Source organism: Caretta caretta, chromosome 2 (genome assembly GCF_965140235.1).
Source record: "Caretta caretta isolate rCarCar2 chromosome 2, rCarCar1.hap1, whole genome shotgun sequence".
Lineage (NCBI taxonomy): Eukaryota > Metazoa > Chordata > Testudines > Cheloniidae > Caretta > Caretta caretta.
Window position 1 is genome coordinate 155,599,544 of NC_134207.1, and position 27,946 is coordinate 155,627,489.

The window sequence follows — 27,946 nt, forward strand, 5'->3', positions numbered from 1 at the left end:
AGGATATGCGTCACATGGTTGGTTGACCCTTAAGGTGTAGTTGGGCTCAGTCAGATCTGCTCCAGATTAGCTACTATTCCTTCCCACCCATCCCCACCCCCCAAACGGGACTTGATCAGCTGGGTGATTTCTTTAAAAGGGCTGAGAACTCAGTATGAAGGGTGTGGAGCCACAGAAAGTTGGTAGGCTCCTGTGCAAGGCCCTGAATGAGAGTCTTCAGGAGACTGAGGGGACTCCAGGGAAAGAGCCTGGGAGTCAGGGCTCTGAGAGCCTGACAGTTAACCCAGAACACACAAGGAACTGAGTCTAGGGTGGGTCAAGAGGAGACCAAGTGGAGAGAGAGTACTTTGCATTGGCTGGGTCTTTTGTTTGTACTTGATATCCTGAAAGGGAACTGAACTCAAAATGACTCAGCCAGGGGGCTGAGCCCCACCTCAAATGAAGCAAAACTATAACAGGGAGGGCACACAGCATGACACTGAGTCAACAGGGGGCACTACAGGGCAGGCATGCCCTGTAACAGTATATTAGAAGGGGAAAAAAATCTAGCAAAACTATTTCAGAAACGGAGGACACTGTATGCAAGAGCTACCTTCTTAATGTTCTGAAAGGAATGGCATAATTTTCTGCAAAATAATATTTCCCCAAATCTTTCACCCATTGGCAAAATTTTCTTTTAAAATTGTTTTTTTAATATCTCATTCAGTTTACCAGGAGTAAGAGGTACATATTTATACTTACCTATACTTTCGTCCAGCTTTAAAGTACAATAAAAGTAATTATTCTGTGTAAACTGAAAATTCAGAAAAATGGCTAATTATGCGCACATGGATTAAATGTAGAGTGGCTGTGCATATATTTGTCTAAAACCTGGGGCGGATGCCTTGGGTCAATATTGATTTAGGGATTCCTAATGTATTTTTACAACATCTAATTCTGAGAGCAAAGTGTGTGCTGCAGAGAACATTTGGTATCACAATAATTAATCTGATTTCTTTGCAAACAAACAAACAGAACACAAGTCCGTTGGTAAACATTTAAACAGCTTACAGCAAACACATTCTACATGTCATATAATTTATTATCAAGTACTCCAGACTCCTTACTTATTTAATTAAAACAAGTCCTAGTCTATTCTTTGCTTGCATGGATCCCAATACTTATTCTGGGCTGTTAATATCAGACTGTATATCACTTTAATGCATAGCTTATCCTTTCAGCATCAAAACATGAACGCATAAAAGAATTAAATAAAAAAGTAAGGACACTGGGTTAGCTTTAAGTGAAAACGGTACCCCAATATTACATAGTCACAGATACAGTAGAAAAAACTCCTTTGTATTACAGATTTTATCTGTAAATATTTTTCACATTTTATTAATACAGGTGGCATTTCTGAGTCTACAATTGGTAGATGTCATCTTGATAAAACTGTAACAGAGTGATATCGAGAAAATTAGAACACCACGTAAAGCCCTTTCTACCATGACTGTTCAACTGTCTCTAAAAAGTATACTGCAGCACAATTTTAACATAGTTGTGGCTAAATAGGTGACTTCTTGGCAGGAGCCTAGCTTCCATTATTGTTCTAAGGGTCTGATTCTGCAGCCACCTCCAGAAGAAACTTTGGAGTATACAAAGAACCAAGTGCTGTTATTTCATCTTCAAACATCAGAAAGACATCACATAAAACACAATAATGCCAAACTCAAACCTCCCAAAACCTGGAAACACAGAATAAAACTACTTTTCTACATATATCACCTCTCACATCTCTGCCCACAGACAATGATAAACCTTCCATCACTTGCAAACCATACCCATTCAGCCATGGACTCAAGATGACACCCACACAACCTTAACTCTGCCCTTTGTTTAAGGCCATTTGTTCCTTTGTGATTAATTTTTACTTCTGACTGTGGGTTTTAATATCCTTTTATTTTTCATAAGGGACCATAACCCATTTTAAGGTAAGGTTTGTAGTATTAGAAATGTGAACTTAGAAATGACTACTAAGAACATATCAATCAATGAGGCTCCTTGGATGATGGGTTGTTAGCTGGATGGATGTTACTCTCTGGCATGTATATTACTTTGTATTGTTTTGTATCTAGGAGATGTGGGGTTTTTTTTTTAAACTTTCATGACATTCCACAAAAGGAAGAGTTAAGGTTGACTGGACATGAAGTTAATTGACCTTCGTATAGGCACAGGTGTCCATGCTATTGAATCACAGCGCATGATCCTTTGACACTTATGCAAGCAAAATGGGTATTTATGCATCTAAGAGCAGATCTGAACATCCAATATGGATAATCTATTTAGGTCTATTTATGTTGGAAAACTGAGCCAATGTCTGTTCCATTATAACAATTGCTATGTTCTAATTACATTTATAATGTAAGATAACCCAATGTTCAAACTCTGCAGTACACAAGACTGCATTAATAATTTGTCAGGTGCTAAGAGTCACACATAGCTGCAGATTTGCATGCATACACACAGTATTTAAAAAATCAAAAGTAAGGGCACACAGCCACAAAATTTACTTGCATTTGTATCTTGTTAGATTAATAGAAACATTTTGTGGTTTGAGTTTGCTGGCAATAAACACTGTCGATGATCATCTTTGTTCTCTTTCTGCACTTACAAGGAGAGAAAGCCTATGGCTACCTTTGCCCCTCAGGCCACACTTTGGGTAAACCTGCTTTAAAGTAAAGCAGTAACAGGTGCCTATAAAATATTAATCCCTATCAAAATCCCTCCCTATCCCATCTAGCACTAAATAAAAAGCCATTTAATCCCATTAATTTCACATAGCCACTTTAATATCCTTACCTGAACAGTACGTCCTGCATTGATGTGCTCTTCATGTAATCTGTCCCATAGTCTGCATCTCTGATACTACACAAAGAAAAAATACTCTGTATAATTGCTAGAAAAGAATAAAATAATTATTTTAAATTTCTGTAGCTTACAGTAATAAAGGGGCCAAACTCTTCCTGGTTTAAAGCCAGGGAAGTAAATGGACCTTCACGAGGGACTAATTTGGTTCACTATATTTTCATTCATCCTAACATAACCAGAGACCTTGTATTAGTTCTCAACAACAAATAGACTTAATAGAGTTCTGGTAATGTTACAGTATATTTCCACTAATGGACAGCAGAGAGATGACAGCAACTAGTGAAGAACATAGAGGGAAGAAGAAAAGGAGGACTTGTGGCACCTTAGAGACTAACCAATTTATTTGAGCATAAGCTTTCGTCAGCTACAGCTCACTTCATTGGATGCATACTGTGGGGGAAGAGCTGTACCAGTCATGCCTGATATGAAACAACAAGCTACCAGATGTTATTTTTATAAAGAGAATTATGTTCCTCTCAAGAGGCTGTACATGCTATTTAATTTTAATATTTTAAAACAGTTACAAACATGGGCCCCAATCCTGAAAAGACAATCACATGCACGAAGCCCCACTGACTTCAGCAGGGGCCATCCATGCAGCATTCTTTACAGGACTGGGGTCACAGCAATTATTGAAATGATAAATACCTCGGATATCAAAATCATCATATTTTCATCAGTTAAATAAATCAATCCCTGCTCCTGCCAATTCACAAAAAGGTACCACAGAGACACTCACACCACAAAAGCAAATCTCTAAACAAAAAAGAATTTTATCAGCAAACAATACAGTTTGAGATTCTTGGTATATACAATTAAAACGTTGAATAATGTATTAAATGAAATAAAAGAAAATACAGGATCATGTATTAACATTTTTAGTCATTTAAATGACAGAGCAAAATGACAGCATAGGTTTTAATAAAAAAAAGTGAGTTGCCATTTTATTTAACATTAATTCTTTCAATCTCTTCATAAATCATACTCTCAATAGCATATTTTATCTACCCTCTTTTATTTGTGTTATTTTTAATTGTGGAGACCAGATCAACTTAAAATATTCCAAGGTCCTGAGGCTTCTAACCATCATATAAGGCTCCTAACCATCATATAAGGAATCAGGAATTACTTTTCAATTTAGAGAGTACGTTAGAGAGAAAAGGTCCTTCATACTAAGATTTTGCATAGTGTTAAGAAAAAAAAAATAGTTTGAGGTCAATTAAATTAAGTCAGAAGGACAATTTAAAAAAAAATGAGTATAAGCAACACCTGCATAACGCATTATGCCAATAAAATCATTGTGATTGTTCTTTAACAAAAATTAGAGAAAGGACTGAACCAACACCCTAAATTTTGCAGTTTATGCCATCTATTAAATAATGACAAAGCTGACCTACACTATATTTTCTTTAAAAAAAAACCAAAACACTATTCAACTGATTGTAACAATGTAATTTGCCACATCAATTCAATATCCTTAAACCATGAAAAAAATTGTTCTCCAAATTTACACGATCACAGAATTTCTTCAAAAAGCATTTACTGCTCCTTATAATTCCCAAAAGAAATGCGGAGACGCTTTGCTTTACACATTAAGAGTGCTATTACACTGTACATTATAATATCTAATATGCTAGTGGTGTCTCAAAAGGTACTTTGAAAGAACCCAGGTGGCTAATATGACTGGAGTAGTGAGCCTGATGGGGAGAGAAAGGATGTGGTCCCTGCATGTTGCCCTCTCCAGGTCACCAATCTGCTCATCACATACGACGAGTCTATTCACAATGAGGTCAATGTCAAGTTGGATCACAAACCTTATATAGAGAATATTGTCACCACCTCTTTCTCTGAAAGAAAGGAAGACTAGTCTTTAGGGCTGTCGATTAATCTCAGTTAACTCACACGAATAACTCAAAAAAAATTAATCGTGATTAATTGAAGTTTTAATTGTATTGTTAAACAATAGACATCAATTGATATGTATTAAATATTTTGGATGTTTTTCTACATTTTCAAATATATTGATTTCAATTACAACACAGATTACAAAGTGTACACTGCTCACTTTATATTATTTTTTATTACAAATATTTGCACTGCAAAAATGATAAACAAAAGGAACAGTATTTTTCAAGTCACTTCATACAAGTACTGTAGTGCAATCTCTTTATCGTGAAAGAGCAACTTAAATATGTTGGTAACTGCACTCAAAAACAAAATAATACATAGCTTTAGAGCCTACAAGTCCACTCAGTCCTACTTCTCATTCAGCCAAACCCCAAGTTTGTTTATATTTAGAGGAGATAATAGACTAATAGACATTAAGGTCAGAAGGGACCATTATGATCATCTAGTCTCACCTCCTACACAATGCAGGCCACAGAATCTCACCCACCCACTCCTGAAATAAACCTCTCATCTATGTCTGAGCTAGTTTGAGTCCTCAAAGCATGGTTTAAAGACTTCAAGGTGCAGAGAATCCTCCAGCAAGTGACCCCTGCCTCATGCTGCAGAGGAAGGCGAAAAACCCCCAGGGCCTCTGCCAATCTGCCCTGGAGGAAAATTCCTTCCCGACCCCAAATATGGTGACCAGCTGAACCCTGAGCATGTGGGCAAGATTCAACAGCCAGATACCCAGGAAAGAATTCTCTGTAGTAACTCAGATCCCATCCCATCTAACATCCCATCACAGGCCATTGGGCCTATCAACTAATTGCCAAAATCATGTTATCCCATACCATCCCCTCCATAAACGTATCGAGCTTAAACTTGAAGCTAGATAGGTCTTTTGCCCCCACTGCTTCCCTTGGAAGGCTGTTCCAGAACTTAACTCCTCTGGTGGTTAGAAACCTTCATCTAATTTCAAGTCTAAACTTCCTGATGGCCAGTTTATATCCATTTGTTCTTGTGTCCACATTGGTACTGAGCTTAAATAATTCCTCTCCCTTCCTGGTATTTATCCCTCTGATATATTTATAGAGAGCAATCATATCTCCCCTCAGCCTTCTTTTGGTTAGGCTAAACAAGCCAAACTCCTTGAGTCTCCTTTCATAAGACAGGTTTTCCATTCCTCGGATCATCCTAGTAGCCCTTCTCTGTACCTGTTCCAGTTTGAATTCATCCTTCTTAAACATGGGAGTCCAGAACTGCACACAGTATTCCAGGTGAGGTCTCACCAGTGCTTTGTATAATGGTACTAAAACCTCCTTATCTTTACTGGAAATAGCTCGCCTGATGCATCCCAATACTGCACTAGCTTTTTTCACAGCCATATCACATTGGTGGCTCATAGTCATCCTGTGGTCAACCAATACTCCAAGGTCCTTCTCCTCCTCCGTTACTTCCGATGGATGCATCCCCAGCTTATAACTAAAATTCTTGTTATTAATCCCTAAATGTATGACCTTACAATTCTCACTATTAAATTTCATCCTATTACTATTACTCCAGTTTACAAGGTCATCCAGATCTTCCTGTATGATATCGCGGTCCTTCTCTGAATTGGCAATACCTCCCAGCTTCAGGTCATCCACAGACTTTATTAGTACACTCCCACTTTTTGTGCCGAGGTCAGTAATAAAAAGATTAAATAAGATTGCTCCCAAAACTGATCCCTAAGGAACTCCACTAGTAACCTCCTTCCAGCCTGACAGTTCACCTTTCACTATGACCCGCTGCAGTCTCCCCTTTAACCAATTCCTTATCCACCTTTCAATGTTCATACTGATCCCCATCTTTTCCAATTTAACTAATAATTCCCCATGTGGCACGGTATCAAACGCCTTACTGAAATCTAGTCTAAATTAGATCCACTGAGTTTCCTTTGTCTAAAAAATCTGTTACTTTCTCAAAGAAGGAGATCAGGTTGGCTTGGCACGATCTACCTTTTGTAAAATCATGTTGTATTTTGTCACATTTACCATTGACTTCAATGTCCTTAACCACTTTCTCATTCAAAATTTTTTCCAAGACCTTGCATACTACAGATGTCAAACTAACAGGCCTGTCGTTACCTGGATCACTTTTTTTTTCCTTTTCTTAAAAATAGAATCTATGTTAGCAATTCTCCAGTCACACGGTACAACCCCTGAGTTTACAGATTCATTCAAAATTCTTGCTAATGGGCTTGCAATTTCATGTGCCAGTTCCTTTAATATTCTTGGATGAAAATTATCTGGGCCCCACGATTTAGTCTCATTAAGATGTTTGAATTTCGCTTCCACCTCGGATATGGAAATATCTTCCTCCATATCCTCATTCCCATTTGTCATGCTACCATTATCCATAAGATCCTCATTAGCTTCATTAAAGACTGAGGCAAAGTATTTGTTTAGATATTGGGCCATGCCTAGATTATTCTTAACCTCCACTCCATCCTCAGTGTTTAACCATTTCTTCTTTCTTTGTTTTCTTCTTATTTATATGGCTATAGAACCTTTCACTATTGGTTTTAATTCCCTTTGCAAGGTCCAACTCTACTTGACTTTTAGCCTTTCTCACTTTATCCCTACATGTTCTGACCTCAATAAGGTAGCTTTCCTTGCTGATCCCTCCCATCTTCCACTCCCTGTATGCTTTCTGCTTTTTCTTAATCACCTCTCTGAGATGCTTGCTCATCCAGCTTGGTCTACAACTCCTGCCTATGAATTTTTTCCCCTTTCTTGGGATGCAGGATTCCGATAGCTTCTGCAGCTTTGACTTGAAGTAATCCCAGGCCTCCTCCGCCTTTAGATCCATAAATTCTTCAGTCCAATTCACTTTCCTAACTAATTTCCTTAATTTTTGAAAGTCAGCCCTTTTGAAATCAAAAACCCTAGTCGCAGATTTATTTTTGTTTATCCTTCCATTCAGTTTGAACTGAATTAGCTCAGTAATAATGCTGCCTACTTCTTATTTACAGTGTCACAAGAAAGTGAGAACAGGTGTTCACATAGGTCATGTAGCCGGCATTGCAAGGTATTTTACGTGCCAGATATGCTAAACATTCCTATGCCCCTTGGTACTTCGGCAACCGTTCCAGAGGACCTTCTTCCACGCTGATGACACCCGTTTAAAAAATAATGCGTTAATTAAATTTATGACTGAACTCCTTGGGGGAGAACTGTATGTCTCTGGTTCTATTTTACCTGCATTCTGCTATATATTTCACGTTATAGTAGTCTCGGATGATGACTCAGCATATGTTCATTTTAAGAACACTTTCACTGCAGGTTTGACAAAATGCAAAGAAAGTACCACTGTGAGATTTCTAAAGATAGCTACAGCACTTGACCCAAGGTTTAAGAATCTGAAGTGCCTTCCAAAATCTGAGAGGGATGAAGTATGGAGCAAGCTTTCAGAAGTCATAAAAGAGCAACACTCTGATGTGGAAACTACAGAACCCAAACCACCAAAAAAGAAAATCAACCTTCTGCTGGTGGCATCTGAGTCAGATGATGAAAATGAACAAGCATCAGTCCGCACTGCTTTGGATTGTTATCAAGCAGAACCAGTCAGCAGCATAGATGCATGTCCCCTGGAATAGTGGTTGAAGCATGAAGGGACATATGAATCTTTAGCACATCTGGCATGTAAATATCTTGCAACACCGGCTACAACAGTGCTATGAAAACACCTGTTCTCACTTTCAGGTGACACTGTGAACAAGAAACAAGCAACATTATCTCCTGCAAATGTAAACAAACTTGTTTGTCTAAGCGATTGGCTGATCAACAAATAGGACTGAGTGGCCTTGCAGGCTCTAAAGTTTTACATTGTTTTATTTTTGAATGCAATTTTTTTTGTACATAATTCTACAACTTTGATGTTCAACTTTGATGATAAAAAGATTGCATTACAGTACTTGTATTAGGTGAATTGAAAAATATTATTTCTTTTGTTTTAAATAGTGCAAATATTTATAATCAAAAATAAATATAAAGTGAGCACAGTACACTTTGTATTCTGTGTTATAATTGAAATCAATATATTTGAAAATGTAGAAAACATCCAAAAATATTTAAATAAATGGTATTCTATTGTTCTTTAATTGCATGATTAATCATGATTAATCTTTTTAATCACTTGACAGCCCTACTAGTCTTTTTCCTTCACATCTCGACATGTAGCACATTAGATGGGTTCTGGGCTGCAACCAGCAACTGGTTCAGCCTCCACCTAGAAATACAACCTATGATGACACCTAAGAGTCTCCTGTCTCCATTCTGTCCTGTCCTATCCTATCCCATGCACTTTTGAAAATTCTACTTAACCATGTTCCAGATCATAGGTGCTAGGGTGCTGCTGCACCCCCTGGCTTGAAATGGTTTCCATCATATGCAGGGTTTACAGTTTGGTTCAATGGCTCTCAGCACCGCCACTATACAAATTGTTCCAGCACCCCTGCTCTAGAGTGTGGTTCTGGCAAAAGTACCTCATTGTTTAGCTTCCAGTCAGGAAGTCTGGGGGAGGTGCACTGCAAAAGACCATATTCTATTATGCAGAGGCTGCTGGAACTGTGTCACTGCCTTCAGAGGAACTTTTTCAAGCACATTGGGCCCAAAGTAATTACTGAATACCACTGGGAATACTAACCCTCCAGAACACTCAGTGACCTTCGGTAGAACTCAAATTCTGTTCTGAAAATCCCCTGTAACCTTAAATATGCCCTGAGCCCCAAATGGAGCACACACCAAGTCACTTGTGCCCACAAAAACTTTTGAAAAAATTCTACCATAAATTACTTGATCTAGGTCACAAACAGAAGTCCATGGTTGAAAGAGAACCCAGATCTCCCAGTTCCCTATCCTGTGCCCTTACCACAAGAGCATACTTCCTCTCTATAAGGGGTTCCCAAACTTGGCTCGCTTCTTGTTCTGGGTAAGCCCCTGACAGACCGCGAGACGCTTTGTTTACCTGAGCACCCACAGGTACGGCTGCTCGCAGCTCCCAGTGTCTACGGTAAACAAAGCTTCTTGCGGCCTGCCAGGGGCTTACCCGGAACAAGCCGCGAACCAACTTTGGGAACCCCTAGTCTATATGTACACACAGTGTATCATACTCTTCAATCTCTCCTAGTGTTCTCACAGCTGATCTACCTGAGACTATCACAAATTTTGATATTTATAAGGGTGTTGTATGAAATATTCATACCGAAAGGTTCTGTGTGAAATATTCATGTTAAATATTACATTCAATATGTTTTGGGGTAAGAGAGCTTCATATTCAAGCAGTGTGTTTTAGAAAACAATGTGACCTTCAAGACAGCCTGACAAGGAATAGAAAGACCGAGCGCTAATTTCTGCCTTCTCAAACTCATATATTGGTTTAGATTCTCAGAACCCCTCATTATAAGGAGAATTCAAAACATTATTTTTATCATCTTTGAGAAGTAAGATTCTAACAGGTGGTCTCAAGGTCAAACTTCATATTCATTGATTTTATATTTTCTTCAAACAAGTGATTTAGTAGATTAATTGTCTGGATTATCTCTGGAACCTAAGGTTTAAATCAATATTCATGAAATGAGGTTAGTGACATTGCCTTCATCATAAGTAAATAATGTTGCTGCTTTAAGCAATTTGGCATAATTAATTATTTTTGCTTAAAAGTAACCTGCAAAATAAATAAGACGAGATTCTACAAAGTTATCTTTTTACCCCAAGGGGTGATGGGTTTATATGGTTAAAATGTAATTCAACAAGAAATATTTTATAGGAAACAGTTTAGTTGTTGGTACTGACAGCTTGCAAGACTGCTGGCGCTAACATTTATTTCAGTCAAAAATTACAGAGAGATATATAAAAATTTGATTAAAAAGCTATTCCAGCTAATGCATTATTGTTCTGATTGTCGAATGCAGTGGTATCCAGTCTTATTAAACAGGAGGGCCACATAAACCTAAGCACAACGATGTGAAACAGATTCTACACATTTTAATAAGATTGAAAGTCACCTGTATTGATTTATATTTTAAGTTCATATGAATTTCAATAGAAACAACCTATGTACAGTATCATCTATTTACACACATGGTGAAAACTAAAATGATGTAAACATGACAAAACGTTAATGAATCGGCCATTAGTATATTGTGTTGAAGCAGGCCACGGGACTTCTGAAATGCTCTAGTGGGCCGTGTATGGTCCACAGGCCGTAGGTTGGGCACCCCGGCCTAGAACACATGGGATGAGATTACAAATCCAGAAAGGCCATATTTGAAATCCTATTAACTCATAAAACTTCCATCTACAGTAAGACCTTCTGAAAGTTTATAATTCTTCAAAGCCTTAGAAATCGTTTCTTAAATGGAAGGGTCAAAGTTGAATATTCAAGTGTGCCTGTACACTGAAAAGCAAAACTGTAAAAATGACGCAGCACTTTTGAAAATTAGGTAACTTATTTAGGTGCCCAACTAGGGACTAACATTAGGCGCTGTGACAGGGTCGGGCCAGATGGCTATAGGAGAGTAATAGAAGGCAGATATATTAGCCACAGGCTCAGTAGATCCCTTTTCCCTGGGTAAGGTAACAGGGAAGGTTCCAGAACAATCAGGAACCTTCTGGAGACAATTAAGGCAGGCTGAACAGGGCACCTGGGTTTTAAAAAGGAACTCACTTCAATTTGTGGCGTGCATGTGAGGAGCTGGGAGCAAGAGGCACTAGGAGCTGAGAGTGAGAACGCGGACTGTTGGAGGACTGAGGAGTACAAGCATTATCAGACACCAGGAGGAAGGTCCTATGGTGAGGATAAAGAAGGTGTTGGGAGGAGGCCATGAGGAAGTAGCCCAGGGAGTTGTAGCTGTCACACAGCTGTTCCAGGAGGCACTCTAGACAGCTGCATTCCACAGGGCCCTGGGCTGGAACCCGGAGTAGAGGGCGGGTCTGGGTTCCCCCCAAATCCTCCCAACTCCTGGGCAGACACAGGAGTCAACCTGGACTGTGGGTTCAGAAAAACGGCCAAGCTGAGGGCTGCCGTGAAGCTCCAAGGTGAGCAAATCCGCCAATAAGCGCAAGACCCACCAAGGTAGAGCAGGAACTTTGTCACAGCGCGCACACACACACTTTTTTTTTTCCTCCAAATGTTGGCCTCAATTTTGTATATATTGCTATATTTTTCTGTCAACGTCCAAGAGTTTTTCTATTCTTCCAGTACTTGTGGCACCACAAGTACTCCTCATTCTTTTTGCTGATACAGACAAACACAGCTACCACTCTGAAATCATTTTTCCAGTGTTATTCAGAGTCCCCAAAATGTTTTCCACATATTTTTGTACTTACAGTTTTTGTTAAATTCATCACATCAGCAATTGCATTAAAATAACGAGTAACAAATTTGGTGATATCCAGTGCTTTTGACATAAAGTACTATATCCTGTTAGTTAAAGTTGCTGTATTCAGATCTCTGTAAATGCAGACATGTCAAGTCTCACTCGCTCATCAGCATGCTATCTCACACTCTTACACATTCCTAAGCTTATCACACTCATATTGAGTAAATAAATATATTTTTACTCGGGCACTACAAAAGGCAACAATACATCCAGGGCCTCAAGCATGGGGCTTAGAGCTTCCAAGCTTGTATACTGTGCTAACCACGGAGATTACAGGCCCGCATTCTATATTGCGCTCTATATTGCACACGAGAGAAGGCTATGCTGGAGGGAGGGGGAGGTTGTGTGCATGACAGTACTTAGCGGTCAAAAAAAAATAAGTTTGCCCAAAAAACAAGCAGGACTTGTCTGAAAGTTTGCAGGTTCTGCAAAATATAGTTCAAAATGTAAATCATACCGGACAAATTCATGTCCTCGAGGATCTCCAACCATCCAGGTTTTTGTTCCAACAAGCAAATAATTGTTTTTATTAAAATCCACTGGTTTGCACAGAATATACAATTCTCACATGCCCTAGACTTTAAGTATGAATTAGGACATTTACGTGTTTCGTCTGCAATATTAAGCACTGTACATGTTAAAAGAAACTATTAAGTGTTGGTTGGATTAAAAACCTGGACTACCAGATGTCGCCAAGGATCAGAGATGAGAGTCCCTGTCTTAAACAATGACCTAACACACTAAATGGAAAGTCTCAATCTTTGGGGCCGTAAATCTCACTCTTAAGGACAGCCAGTCCTTGGTATCTATGTAAATGGGAATGACCCAATGTCATGATTAAAGGTACTGTAAAAACCTTCTCCTTGTTTTTTACATTAGAAACTTTTGGCTTTGTCTACATTACAGAATTTTAGCAAGTTCAACAATCAAGACACTGGAAAGTCACCATATGCTTGTCTAGATAGCTTTAACAGATGCTAATACCTGTGGTGATTTTTTTGCTAAACTTCCCAAGTGTACAGGTTTCAGAGTGGCAGCCATGTTAATCTGTATCAGCAAAAACAACGAGGAGTCCTTGTGGCACCTTAGAGACTAACAAATTTATTTGGGCATAAGCTTTTGTGGGCTAGAACCTATTTCATCAGATACATGGAGTGGAAAATACAGGAGCAGGTGTAAATACATGAAAAGATATGAAACTTTCGTGAGCTACAGCTCACTTCACTGTAGCTTACGAAAGCTTATGCTCAAATAAATTTGTTAGTCTCTAAGGTGCCACAAGTACTCTTTCTTTTTGCGGATACAAACTAACACGGCTGCTTGTCTGAAACATGAAAAGATGTGAATTGCCTTATCAAGTGTGAGGTTAGTCTAACGAGACAATTCAATTGATAGCAGGATACCAAGGGAGGAAAAATAACTTCTGAAGTGGTAATGAGACTAGCCCATTTCGGACAGTTGACAAGAAGGTGTGAGTACCAGTAATGGGAAATTAGTATTGGGGAAATTAGGTTTACGTTTTATAATGACCCCACCACTCCCAGGCTTTATTCAGGCCTAATCTAATGATGTCCAGTTTGCAAATTAATTCCAGTTCTGCAGTTTCACGTTGGAGTCTGTTTTTGAAGGTTTTTTATTGAAGAATTGCCACTTTTAGGTCTGTTATTGAGTGACGAGGGAGACTGAAGTGTTCTCCTACTGGTTTTTAAATGTTATGCTTCCTGATGTCAGATGTGTGTCCATTTATTCTTTTGCATAGACTCTCTCCGGTTTGGCCAATGTACATGGCAGAGGGGCACTGCTGGCACATGATGGCATATATCACATTGGTACATGTGCAGGTGAATGAACCTCTGATGGTGTAGCTGATGTGGTTAGGTCCTATGATGGTGTCCCTTGAATAGATATGTGGACAGAGTTGGCAATGGGGTTTGTTGCAGGGTTTGGTTCCTGGGTTAGTATTTTTGTTGTGTGGTGTGTAGTTGCTGGTGAGTATTTGCTTCAGGTTGGGGGGGCTGTCTGTAAGCGAGGACTGGCCTGTCCCCCAATGTCTGTGAGAGTGAGGGATCATCCTTCAGGATAGGTTGTAGATCCTTGATGATGCGCTGGAGAGGTTTTAGTTGGGGGCTCTAGGTGACGGCTAGTGGTATTCTGTTACTTCCTTTGTTGGGCCTGTCCTGCAGTAGGTGACTTCTGGGTACCCTTCTGGCTACGTGGTGCCATGCGGATATCCATAGCAGTCCTACTGACTGGAAGGTATAAATTGTGTCCAAATCTGAAATAGTTGTGGGTGAGGACAAAGTCACAACCTTCAGCAACCAGGTTTGCCGTGATGGTATCAGGGATGCTATTCCTGATGGCTTGTAGTCCATCTTTGTGTGGAATGTTCGCGTAGAGAGCTTCTACATCCATAATGGCTAGGATGGTGTTTTCTGGAAGATCGCCAAAAGATTATAGTTTCCTCAGGAAGTTAGTGGTGTCTCGAAGATAGCTGGGAGTGCTGGTAGCATAGGGCCTGAGGAGAGAGTCTACATAGCCAGATAATCCTGACTTTGTCCTCACCCACAACTATTTCAGATTTGGAGACAATGTATACCTTCAAGCCAGTGGCACTGCTACGGGTACCCACATGGCCCCTCAGTATGCCAACATTTTTATGGCTGATTTAGAACAACGCTTCCTCAGCTCTCATCCCCTAACGCCCCTACTCTACTTGCGTTACATTGATGACATCTTCATCAGCTGGACACATGGGAAAGAGACTCTTAAGGAATTCCACCAGGATTTCAACAATTTCCATCCCACCATCAACCTCAGCCTGGACCAGTCCACACAAGAGACCCACTTCCTGGACACTACAGTGCAAATAAATGATGGTCATATAAACACCACCTATACTGGAAACCTATTGACAGCTATTCTTACCTACATGCCTCCAGCTTTCACCCAGATCACATCACTAGATCCATTGTCTACAGCCAAGCTCTAAGATACAACCGCATTTGCTCCGATCCCTCAGACAGAGACAAACACTTACAGGATCTCTATCAAGTGCTCTTAAAACTACAATACCCACCTGGTGAAGTGAAGAAACAGATTGACAGAGCCAGAACGGTACCAAGAAGTCACCTACTACAAGACAGGCCCAAAAAAGAAAGTAACAGAACGCCACTAGCCGTCACCTACAGCCCCCAACTAAAACCTCTCCAGCACATCATCAAGGATCTACAATCTATCCTGAAGGATGATCCCTCACTCTCATAGGACCTAACCACATCAGCCACACCATCAGAGGTTCATTCACCTGCACATCTACAAATGTGATATATTCCATCATGTGCCAGCATTGCCCCTCTGACATGTACATTGGCCAAACCGGACAGTCTCTACGCAAAAGATTAAATGGACACAAATCTGACGTCAGGAATTATAACATTTAAAAACCAGTAGGAGAACACTTCCATCTCCCTGATCACTCAATAACAGACCTAAAAGTGGCAATTCTTCAACAAAAAAACCTTCAAAAACAGACTCCAACATGAAACTTCAGAACTGGAATTAATTTGCAAACTGGACACCATCAGATTAGGCCTGAATAAAGACTGGGAGTGGTTGGGTCATTATAAAATGGAAACCTAATTTCTCCAATACTAATTTCCCCCTACTGTTACTCACACCTTCTTGTCAACTGTCTGAAATTGGCCATTCTCATTACCACTTCAAAAGTTATTTTTCCTCCCTTGGTATCCTGCTGTCAATTGAATTGTCTCATTAGACTAATCTCACACTTGATAAGGCAATTCACATCTTTTCATGTATTTATACCTGCTCCTGTATTTTCCACTCCATGCATCTGATGAAGTGGGTTCTAGCCCACGAAAGCTTATGCCCAAATAAATTTGTTAATCTCTAAGGTGCCACAAGGACTCCTCATTGTTTTTCCCAAGTGTAGACTCAGCTTTAGGTGACTGATGAACTAGTGAAATTATGACATCTCAAAACTAGAGAATGAAAGCTGAGCAACTGAGAGGGGAAGGGATTTTTAGTCAGTGTTTACAACTCTGCTTTGTTTTGTTTTATGTTAAGTAGGAAGAGTGTTTTCTAACAGTTTCTTTGGGATGGGGAGTTTGTCTCCGACCTATCAAGCAGAATTTGTGTAATTCAGTCATTTCAGGAGGTTCACTTTCTAGGATTGTTACGTTTTATGGTCTGATAATTAACCAGACCTAAGTAAAACAAAAATCCCGAATTTCAGCTATGGGCTGTGTACAGTACATGAAGCTGGTCAACCAATAACGTTCTGATAACAGGTTTCAGAGTTTTTCTCCTCATTGTTCTGAAAACAGAAAGACAAACTTGTTCTAAATATTGCTACTAGTTCTTGCTTTTAGTATAAGAAACTAAGGTGATGTAGCTGGAATAAAGGTATAGCCAATACCTGAAAAATAAGATTTGTGTTAAAAACTGGTTTAAAGAATTTTCTCTTCTCTAGTCACACTTAATTGCATCATTTAATAGTTTGCACACTACTGTTCTCTACCTGAAAAGCAATAAGATATCCATCACTGATACTTTTTCAAAATGCATAAGATTTTGAAATTAAAAACTTAAATTAAGCTCTAACCATAGATAAAGTAGAATGTTTCTACTATGTGGTCACCAGAAACAATGTGCGGTTGTACTGTCTGTAATTAAGCTGTTGCTAAGCATGAGTTTCCCTGACAATGATCTTGGACAGAATTCTGGTCATAGCTGCCTGCTTTTGTACACAGTAAAAGTTAAATCAGCACTGACCTACAGACTCATTTCATCTTAGAGGATATATTTTATATGCATGTTTTCACCAATCACAGAAAAATAGCTTTTAAAAATATTCATGTGTGAAAGAATCAGGATGGGGAGAAAGAGGAAGGTAGGAAAAACCAAAGGAGACTGAAAATAATTGGTAAAAGCCCATCAGTGTCTAATTTCACTCAGTGGGCATAAATACTAAGGTCACAATATGTTGAACAATCTACAGGCAGGGAAATGTCATTCTCAATCAACCAGGTAGTGAAGCAATCTATTAATACATTAAACTACCTCATTCCTACAGGAACTTTACAAACACTTTTTGGAGGTGTCACTAACAAAGGGAGACACCGGAAGAAAGTGTGTAGTTCTGGCTATTAAGTCTAAAAATAGTGGAAAGTTCAAGTGGCTTCCCTAATAATGCTACAATGGATGGCTCTTAATTTACATTGTGCGTTTCAAGGTTCTAGGAAACATATAGCATGTAATAGTAAGGATAATTTTCTCTTATCAGTAAAGAAAGCAAACTCCATGGGTGAATATACCGGTTCTCATCAGTTTGCACTGCTTAAACCGGAATATAAAACTCTGTGCTAAGTGCTTGGCCATTTGTTTGAAGCCTGTTATAAAGATGTTTATAAACCATAAGTGAGGTTTTTCCAGCACTGACATGGTATGGACAATATCCATAGGTTGACACTTTGTTCTATATAGCTTTGTGAAGTAATACTTTTATTGCATCGAAAAAAAAAATACAGAAAGCATATAAAATACCAGTTAAAACTTTTTAGCTGTATTTTAACTTTAGACTAATTCCTAATATAGGGATGGGCAAACTATGGCCTGTGGGCCAGACCCATTTTAAGCTGGTCCGCGAGCTCCCAGTGGGGAGCCAGGTGGGGCCGCACCACGCGACTCAGTCCCGCTCTGGTCGGGGCGCTGGTTCGGGTCTGCTCCACCTGGCTCAGCCCTGCTCAGGCGCTCCAGCTGGGGCTCCAGATCGGGGGCCACACCACGCGGCTCCCGAAAACCATGGCATGGCCCCGCTCTGAGGGTCAGGGCCCTCTCCACGCCTAGGAGCTAGAGAAGGGACATGCCACTGCTTCCGGGAGTTGCTTGAGGTAAACGCTGCTCAGAGCCTGCACCCCTGAGCTTCTCCCCATGCCCCAACTCCCTGCCCCAGCCCTGATCCCTCTCCCACTCTCCAAACCGCTCGATCCCAGCATGGAGCACCCTCCTTCATCCCAAACGTCTCATCCCTAGCCCAACCCCAGAGCCCGAACCCCCAGCCAGAAACTGCACCCTTCCCATACCCCTGCCCCAGCCCTGATCCCCCTCCATACCCCTTGGTTCCAGCCCAGAGCACCCCCCTACACCCCAAACTCCTCATCCCCAATCCCAGCCCAGAGCCTGCACCCCCAACCAGAGCCCTCACCCCCTCTCACACCCCAACCCCAATTTTGTGAGCATTCATGGCCCGCCATACAATTTCTATTCCCCCATGTGGCCCTCAGGCCAAAAAGTTTGCCACCCCTGATCTAATATGTAAGCCACAAATATTTAATTCTGTTTAAATCTATTAGCAAGAGAAAGGGAATGGTGAAAGTTAAGCCTTAGTTCTGCATTACTCTATTCAATAGGTGATCTGTCCACCCTTGGTTTTTATTACAAGATAGTCTCTTATATATATGTATTTCTTTCAAATGGGAGGGAATGCTTTTTTAGTTTCTTTTGATGTGTGTTGGATGGTTGATCTATTGAAAAAAATTCCATTCTAAGCTTCCTTCCAATGGAAACAGTTATGTCAATATTCGTACACACTCTGCACTATCCATTATGCCATCACTGAAAGCTCACCAACGGCTTTAGAAGAGTTACAGCACCTCCTGTAACCCCCAAATTTAACAATGGACACCAGATATTCCTTTTTTAGGGCTTCTCCTTTCCTCCATTTTATTTATTATACAGGGAGCTGGTAGCACCACATAAGTAAAGGTTGCCCAAAAATTCCCATTAGAAGACGCTATTTTCAATTCCGTGTAACTTTGCCAGATTAACTGTTCAGACTGAAATTTTCCAGGTCTTTCAATGAGCCATGCTGGTTAATGCTCCATAGGCCCACAAAATTTTCTTCCAAACTCTTCATCCTTTCCCAAGTTAATTAAACAAATTTATGCCCCAATTCTACAAAGGTTAACACACATACTTAAAAAGGAAAAGGAGGACTTGTGGCACCTTAGACACTAACAAATTTATTTGAGCATAAGCTTTCGTGAGCTACAGCTCACTTCATCGGATGCATTCAGTGGAAAATACAGTGTGGAGATTTATATACACAGAGAACATGAAACAATGGGTGTTACCATACACACTGTAAGGAGAGTGATCAGGTAAGGTGAGCTATTACCAGCAGGAGATTGGGGGTGTGTGGGGGGGGGAGAGACCCTTTTGTAGTGATAATCAAGGTGGGCCATTTCCAGCAGTTGACAAGAACGTCTGAGGAAGGGGGGGGAATAAACATGGGGAAACAGTTTTACTTTGTGTAATGACCCATCCACGCCCAGTCTTTATTCAAGCCTAAGTTAATTGTATCCAGTTTGCAAATTAATTCCAATTCAGCAGTCTCTCCTTGGAGTCTGTTTTTGAAGTTTATTTGTTGAAGAATTGCCACTTTTAGGTCTGTAATCAAGTGACCAAAGAGACTGAAGTGTTCTCCAACTCGTTTTTGAAGGTTATAATTCTTGACATCTGATTTGTGTCCATTTATTCTTTTACGTAGAGACTGTCCAGTTTGACCAATGTACATGGCAGAGGTGCACTGCTGGCACATGGTGGCATATATCACATTGGTAGATGTGCAGGTGAACGAGCCTCTGATAGTGTGGTTGATGTGATTAGGCCCTATGATGGTGTCCCCTGAAAAGATATGTGGACACAGTTGGCAACAGGCTTTGTTGCAAGGAAAGAGTCCTGAGTTAGTGGTTCTGTTGTGCGGTGTGTGGTTGCTGGTGAGTATTTGCTTCAGGTTGGGGCTGCTACTCTGAAACACATATTTAACATTATATACCAAGAGCAGCTACAGTGAAGTTAAGAGGGCTACTCATTATGCATAAAGTTAAGCATGTGTATAAATCTTTGTAAAATTGGGGGCCTTGGTTTGCGATCTGGTGTCAGATATAATTTCTTCCATTAAATACACCCTCTTTCAATCTTTTCACTGTTTCTGAATGAATGTAATCAATATTATGTTCCTTATGCTCCTTACTTCACAATTCATACACCGCCTGTTTTTCTCCACCCATTTCAGTATTAACTGAGTAAATCTCCTACAGAATTACTTTAAAAACATAGCATCTCTTATGGTAGTTCCCAGAATACACTCCGGTATTTAAACTATCGGTTTATTTTTCTCAACGCTCTAAAAGAGAAATATTCAAGTTTGTTCAAGTGGCTTTCCAGTTCAACAATCATATTGTCAATCGAAAACATACCGTCTGGTATTAAGATTCAGATACAATTTTCAATAACCAATCATTAACGATTTTTCTCTTTGCTTTAAGGAACACTAAATAACAGTTATTTCTCCCACCTCATTTTAATTACTAATAACCTAACACTAGGACAAATCCTGAGTTCCTTACATAGTTTTTACTTGTAAAAATCTTCCACTGAAGCAAAGAAGAGTTTTGCCTAAATAAGAATTGTGTAAAACTAACAATCTCAGGATTTTTCCTACTACTGATAGAACAGGTAAACACACACTAACACAAAACAGAGGTTTTTCTGAATGTGTGGGTTTATCCATTGCTAGGTAAACCTTCTATGACTGATGTGTTTGCAGAGTAGATGAATAAAAGAACCGCTAAACTACACTGTCAAATAAACAATAGTCACGTTTTTTGTCAAAGCATCTCATCTTATAGTCTACATTTGGCTGAAATTAGTATAAATGTTTTAAGTGTAATGGCTTCTGTACATTAATAAAAACTATATTAGTAGGAGGAAAAACTAACCTTCATAATATTAATTTGGTGCTTTCTCAACCTTTCGAGATCCGTTGGAATTGCCACTTTAATGAATTTTTGGATGGCAGGTTCAAGACGACGAATATGAACTTTTTCTTCGTCTTCGGACATCCTAAAAATATCTATCAAGCCAGAACTTGACCAATAAGCCTTTACTCATCTAGAAACCCCTAAAAAGAAAAAGATATTTAGACTTAAGCAAGATTTATTAATATTACTTGCTCTGATACAGTTTAACCATATTAAGCTTTTAAAAACAAAAAAGGTATCAATATTTCACATAATGCCCCTCATACAAAAAATGTAATTGTTACGAATTAATTATTCAAGCCTGCATGATTCGTTAGCTGAAATTAATGCCAGTGCTCACAAAACAAATTAAGAACTTTATTCTTGGGGAATATTTTCAGTGGACAATGTTTTTAATCTGACAAAACAGCTAAATGATTAAGGAATATGTTTAAGTGCTTTGATGAATAGGGACAGACTTATTATGCACATACTAATGTTAAAATAGTGATTAGGTGCTTTGCAGACTCAGAACGCAAACTTTACAATTTCAAATTCTCTAAGCTTTGTACATATTTGTAAAATCAAAGATATTCTGGAAAAGACACCAATATAAAATTGAGGGTGAAAGTTCACACACACACACACACACGCACATACACACAAATCAGGAAATCCTGAGTGAAGGTTCCCACAGCAAATGGACTCTACCTTCTTGCAAAAATGATTAAAGCCCCAATTCTACAAAGACTAAGCATATTGTGTAAATTTTTACAGGATGTGGGATTAAGTAACCTGACTCTGCATCTTTCTTTAAACTGTACTTGGGGGGGGGGGGGGTTTCTTTTCCCTAAGATGAAGATATGTAGAATTTTATATTGCTGCATATAAACGCACACTTGTGCACAAACACATACATCATGTGACTAATGAAAAAAATTCCATCATACTGTGTATGCACAAGGAACAAGAAAAACTTCATGTGAGAGTTTGAAAATCAAAATGTCCCTTTATTCATGCAGCATTAGCACTGTATTAATACAATTTATTGAAACATGATTTTCTTTGATTTACTTTCCTTTTAAAAAAAAATACAAATTTGGGCAGCTCTATACAAGAAAGTTTTGCCAACATAGCTATGACAGTAAAAGGACTAGTGTTGACACAGATTAGTGTAAAAGCGCTTTTACACTAGGAGAGTTTTGCAGGTATAGTTAAACTATATTTGTATAGTTAAATTGGCAGAACCCTCCTAGCACAGAGCAGGCGTAGAATTGTAAACTTCTTGTCAAGTAGAGAAAAGCCGGCCGGGCCTAGCACTTCATGCCCAAGCCTGTGGAAAAGGAGAAAGATCAACTTCTGATGGGGGGAAATAGGAGTTTCCAGAGAGGAAAACAGTTCAAGATGAATCAAATTTCAATACCATCACCCTCTGATTTATCATGTTGAGTTACAAATCGTTTTCTTTTATGAAGAAAATACTACCAAAGAATGTATTTTTTCCTGAACAAAAAAATCACGTGGACAAGCAGATTTTAAAAAACAGCAGAACAGGTTTCAAGCACATCAGCTTTGGAGGTTTCCCTTCAAATATTTAAACTCAGCAGTATCACTGATTTACCTTTTTCTGTTTCACAACCTCCAAAGAAAGGCATTTTAGTTACTCAGTTTTGCAATTGTTTATGAATCACTCTACTCCAAAATGCAGAGGGATAGACTAGGTGATCTCTTAGATGTCCTTTTCCATTCCAACAAATTCTGCACTTATACATGCAATTCCTGAAATGAGTATGCATCAAGCGCCTTTAATTTTAAATTTTGAAAAATTTGAAGTTTAATATTTCAATATATCTATTCCTTAAAGCCCTAGAAAATTCTACCATTACTGATGTTCAGAGTGTCAAGTGGTTTAAAAAAAGTACATCAGTCCTTTTATCTGGTTTTACTGGACTACATCACATTAGAAAAGTCCTTATTTAACAGTTATTATGAAGACACCAGTCAACTCTCCAGTTATGACTGAGTTCCAGTTTGCATTTAAAAGCAGGAATTCAACTTCTTTTTGTTATGAATAAAGAATACAGTGCATCATGCCCAAAATTTACAGCACTGATTCTTTAAGTACAGAATCTTCTGACAGTTTACAAGTAAATCCACAAATGAGTTTGAATTAAAATTAATTACAAACTGGTTCCTTTAAGAAATTTAGCATGTGTCAGTTTCTTCTTTGTCCTGGATTACCTTAATAACAGAATAGCAGACTCTTAAAACTCACCATACAGTAAAAATTAATTGAAATCTTCTGCATAGGCTGTATTTGAATAAATTAGATTGTAATTAAGCTAACAACACTGTTGTGTCTAATTGTTATTTTTATTTAGGATACACTCAGAGTCAGGTCAACAGTTCAGGTAAATTATGTGGGGCCACTGTGAAGCAGAGCTAACCTATCTCTCCAGTTTATGTGAATTTACTCCTGTGGGAATTCTGCGCCACTGCACATGTGCAGAATTTATGTCCCCTACAGATGTATTGATTTCCCGCAGAAAAATGACTTTCTGACAGGGAAGCAAAGGGAAGCCACAAAAGTGGCCATGCATCCCTCCCCAGCAGTATGTTTCGGGCAGCTGGCAGAGAGGTAAATCACTGTTGGGCAGGAGGCAGGAGTGGGGAAGATCCTTCTGGTGGCTCCTACCCTGCACCGGGCTCAGCTGCTAGTACCAGCTAGGCTGGGGAGGACAGGACTTCCTCTTCCCTTGCACAGCATCCAGGGCTGGGTCAGAGCCACCCCCAGATTTGTCCCCTTTGCAAACTTCCCCTCTCCTCCTCCCCAACTCTTACTGCACCCATCACTCCTCAGCTGTAGGGGGAGGGATCCCCCATCCATCCAATACCTGTGCATCCAGACCTCCTTGTACCCAGACCCTCCCAGCGAGCCTCCCCTCCCCCGCCCCCGATAAGTCCCATTCCCCCTGCACCTGGACCACCCCGACGAGTCACCCACACCCAGATCCCCACCCCACCAAGCCCCAACCAGCTGCATCTGGACCCCTCACTGAGCCATAACCCTTTTCAAGATCAACCATTGAATAGATAAGTAGTTTATTTTTCTTTTTTCCCTTATTTTTTCTTCTCATGTTTCTTTTGAGGCCTTGAAACAGGAGATGAACGATGATTTAGATTAGTGTGTATATATATATATATATATATATATATATATATATACACACACACACACTAGACATACAGAGATCATTTGCATATTTTCGCTCATTGAAAAATATTAATTGAAACAAGACTGAAATATTATTAGCCAATTAATCTGCATTAAAATAAATATACATTGCTTCCTGTGGTTACTGTCATAAATTTTATCACTAGCATCAAGCAACAATTATCTGAGAGCTTTTAGAAAAAATGCAAGCTGTATTGTGTCCATCTTCCACTCCACAGGTGGATTGTCAATATTTCCCACACATATGAGTACTGCCTTTACTGTAAAGTTATTGCTCTCAAACTTCACATATGAAGAATTACAGAACATAGTATGTTATTAATTAATAAGTTTGTTCAGCAGACAATTGAAGTTTACTGTGTGATTAGATTTAAGGCAGTACTATATAAGACATTGAACAGGTGACAAATTTGTAAGGTTGAAACTGTCAGATTAAAAACATTTTTAGAAGTCATTTTAAGTGATTGTTCTTACTGAAAGTAAAACAGAGATGTTTTCAAATCAAGTGCATCTTCCACTAAGCTACAGTCTCTTCACTGAGAACTCTCTCAGCTCAGATTGATTGAGACACAGTGGAAGTTGAGGGCACTAGGAATTTTACAGGATTGGGCTCCAATTTTGCCAATTTTTGTACCTGTTAATTCTATTCTAAACTTTGTGAAAATTGAGGCAGTTTGATCTGTAATGTACATTTTAGTGATCACTGTTAATATGCACCTGCAAAGTTTCATACTCATGTACTTCTGCTGAAGCCTATCAGGACTCCTTTCCACTCATATACTGAAGTTACAATGTGTAATAAACTTGAACATCTGTTGCGTATACAGTGCTGTTTTCATGTTTTACATTCACACATATATCTTATCAACTGTATTACATCACCAAGTAAGTAAATATAAATGTACGTACTTACTATTTTTATTTAGTTTTATAGGGCCATATTTTGAAGTGGCCTCAAACCATCCTATCTCTGCAGCAACAATCAAATTAAAATACTGTTTACATGTTACTAATAGTGTTGCTATACAGCAATATAACCTATGTCACACAACAGGGATCTTCCTCAGAGAGGTATAAGTCCAAAAATTTTAATCACAAGGTGTTCACATTACAACTTCAAGCTGAGCTTGTAACCAGTTAGTGGCATGAAGAGTACTAAACATGGGATCATATTCTCTGCTGGTGTAACTCCATTCAGCTATGCCAGCAAAGAAGTTGACGGATTGTGTGCACGTACCACATGGTTAAAACACAGTAAGTGTGACAGCTAACAGTGTTTCAACCCTTACAGAGCGATATCTTCTTGTAACTCAGCATTTCAAAATGGGGGCACCAGGTACTACCCTGAGGGGCACAGGCAATTAATAAATGAAGAGGTGAAGGCCTGTACCACCACATGCCAGGGCTCTGAAGGAACACAATTGGTTTCATTTTCCTGAAGTGAGGCTGAGCTTCTAGAATTGAGGAAGCACTGCTGTAACCCACTCATCGCACTGGGCTGGACTCCCAACTCTTTCTCTGGAAGTACATTGCGGAGGTCTCTGGGGGACAGCGCAGCTCAGACCGCATTGCTCCTTGGCTGCTGCTGCTGCATGTCCGCCAAGCAGTAGTCGCTGCTGAGGAGCCATGGACTTTCCCAGACTACAGCGATACAAACTGGGGTATGTGGCACGCTAGAGGCAGATATCCCGACACAGCTGTGATGCTGGAAACGTTGCAGGGCAGACACGAACTGAACTGTCGGACTGGCACCCAACTCGGACGACTGTACCTCTAACTCCTCACAAAAATCACTGCCGTGGCACGGACAAGCCGCAGAGACCCCGATGGGGAGGTGCCCTACCTCCACAGCGGGATAAGTCCCCACTTCAAACGCCTCCACCCCTAAGTCCCGGCTACACAGGAGCCCCTGGGGGAGACACGTACCGCGGGAGCCGCCCACAGCTCTGGCAATAGGAAGGGGAGGCGGAGAAACGTGTCTCGTCTCCCCCCCGCCAGCGCCCCCACCGAGCTCCCCAGGCGCGTCCCCACCACAACACATCACGCCCCCGTCTCACCCCCCTGCCGCCCCCACCACGCGTCGCCCCCCGGGTCGGTCGCTCCCCGGCGCCGGGGAGCCGCGTCCGCAGCCCGGGCCCGCAGGCCCCGCAGGATGGGGCCGGCCGGGGCAGAAACGAAACCGAAACCGGGGCCGGGCCGCCACAGGGGGCCTTCGGGGGGGTTGGGGGGAGACACCGACCAGCCGCTCTCACCTCACAGCCGGGCAGGAGGCGGCGCCGCTGGGACCCGAGCGCGGGGGGCGGCCCGGGGAGGGGCCGGAGCGGGCGCTGCGGCCAGGGGCGAAGCGGCGGCGGGACAGAGACAGCGACCAGCGCCCGGCCCGGCCCCGCCTCACCACGTGCCGGGAGTTTCCTCACCCCGGCGCACCCAGCACGGAGACCCCCCAGCCGGACAGCGAGCGCCCGGCCTGCTTCCCGCAGCGCGGCCAGGCTCCGAGGGCCCCAGCGCCGCACCCGCGGAGAGGCGCTGCCCAGGCTGCCGCCCCCGGCCCGGCAGAGCCCAGCCCCTATTCTCCCTGCCGGGCGTCGCTCTGCGCCCTGTGCTTGGGAGAGGCTGGGCCCAATTCAGTTGGTACAATCTCGCTCTCTCCTAGTGTGGATTACAGGTCAGCGTTTTTTCTAGTTAAAATGTGCACAGTTGTGCAAAATTATGGGGTCTAAACTTTTTATTGATCTACATTTTCACAGTTGCAGGGAAACTATGGGGGGGGGGGAAGGATCAGACAGTGGTTGTTGAATGATAGTAGATTTGAGATTCAAAAAGTTAAAGTTGTATACCCCTTAAAATGCAAATTGTCAACCCCGCATATGTCAAAATATACACAGTAATCATCTTTAAAACAAGCTCTATAAAGTTCCCAAACAGCGTTTTTCTTACTTTGCCTCGCTGTATATTTCTGTTATCAATGGAAATATTTGTACAGAAAAATTGACATTTACCATTAAAAAGCTAATACTTCCAAGCCTATATCTGGGGCCACAAACAAACCATAACAACTTTAGGGCCCAAGCCTGTGCCCCTTATTCATGTGCTTGACTTTACGGGGTGGAAAGTCCCAATAAAATTCACTCCCAGACATTCAATCACAGGATGGGGGTCCTCATTAACAGAGTTACCTTTCTTATGATAGCATGAATTTCCTAATTTTTGTGCAGTCTCAGATATAACATTTCATTAATGTATATAGTCAGAAAATCTCATACCATATATCACTTTATTTTTACAAATCATTTGACTATAATGATTCATAAAAATAAATTGATGCATGATGCAAGATTTTAATAGGGGGAAAGGAAAACAAGACAAAAGACTTCTATTTGATCATGTTATAAAATGTAAAAAAGACAGTCGAATAAAACACTTGTGTTTGATGACTGCCTCCTCGTTGAAATAAACACGCAACTAGGGTGACCAGACAGCAAGTGTGAAAAATCGGGAAGAGGGTGGGGAGTAATAGGGGCCTATGTAAGACAAAACCCCAAATATCGGGACTGTCCCGATAAAATCGGTATATCTGGTCACCCTACATGCAACACATGTTTGTTTCTGGGCCTAGAACTCCCCTAGGATTGGCACTTGTCCAGATTTTCCCAGGGTTGTCCTGAGAAA

General features: G+C 40.5%; 1 protein-coding gene across 3 annotated transcripts in view; it reads right to left on the minus strand.

Moving 5' to 3' along the window:
* The window catches only part of STX17 (syntaxin 17), a 67,671-nt gene extending 40,824 nt beyond the window's left edge, over positions 1-26,847 (minus strand). The window contains exons 1-3 of one of the 3 annotated variants that reach the window (XM_075125508.1): positions 26,695-26,845; positions 21,022-21,203; positions 2,839-2,904 (exon numbers count right to left, since the gene is read on the minus strand). In XM_075125508.1, coding sequence (XP_074981609.1) covers positions 2,839-2,904; positions 21,022-21,144 — 189 coding nt within the window. In that variant the 5' untranslated portion in view covers positions 21,145-21,203; positions 26,695-26,845. Of the gene's footprint in view, positions 1-2,838; positions 2,905-21,021; positions 21,204-26,529 lie in introns of all 3 variants that reach the window. The other 2 variants (XM_048839429.2, XM_075125509.1) reach the window with 2 other exon arrangements.
* Positions 26,848-27,946: the final 1,099 nt, after the last annotated feature.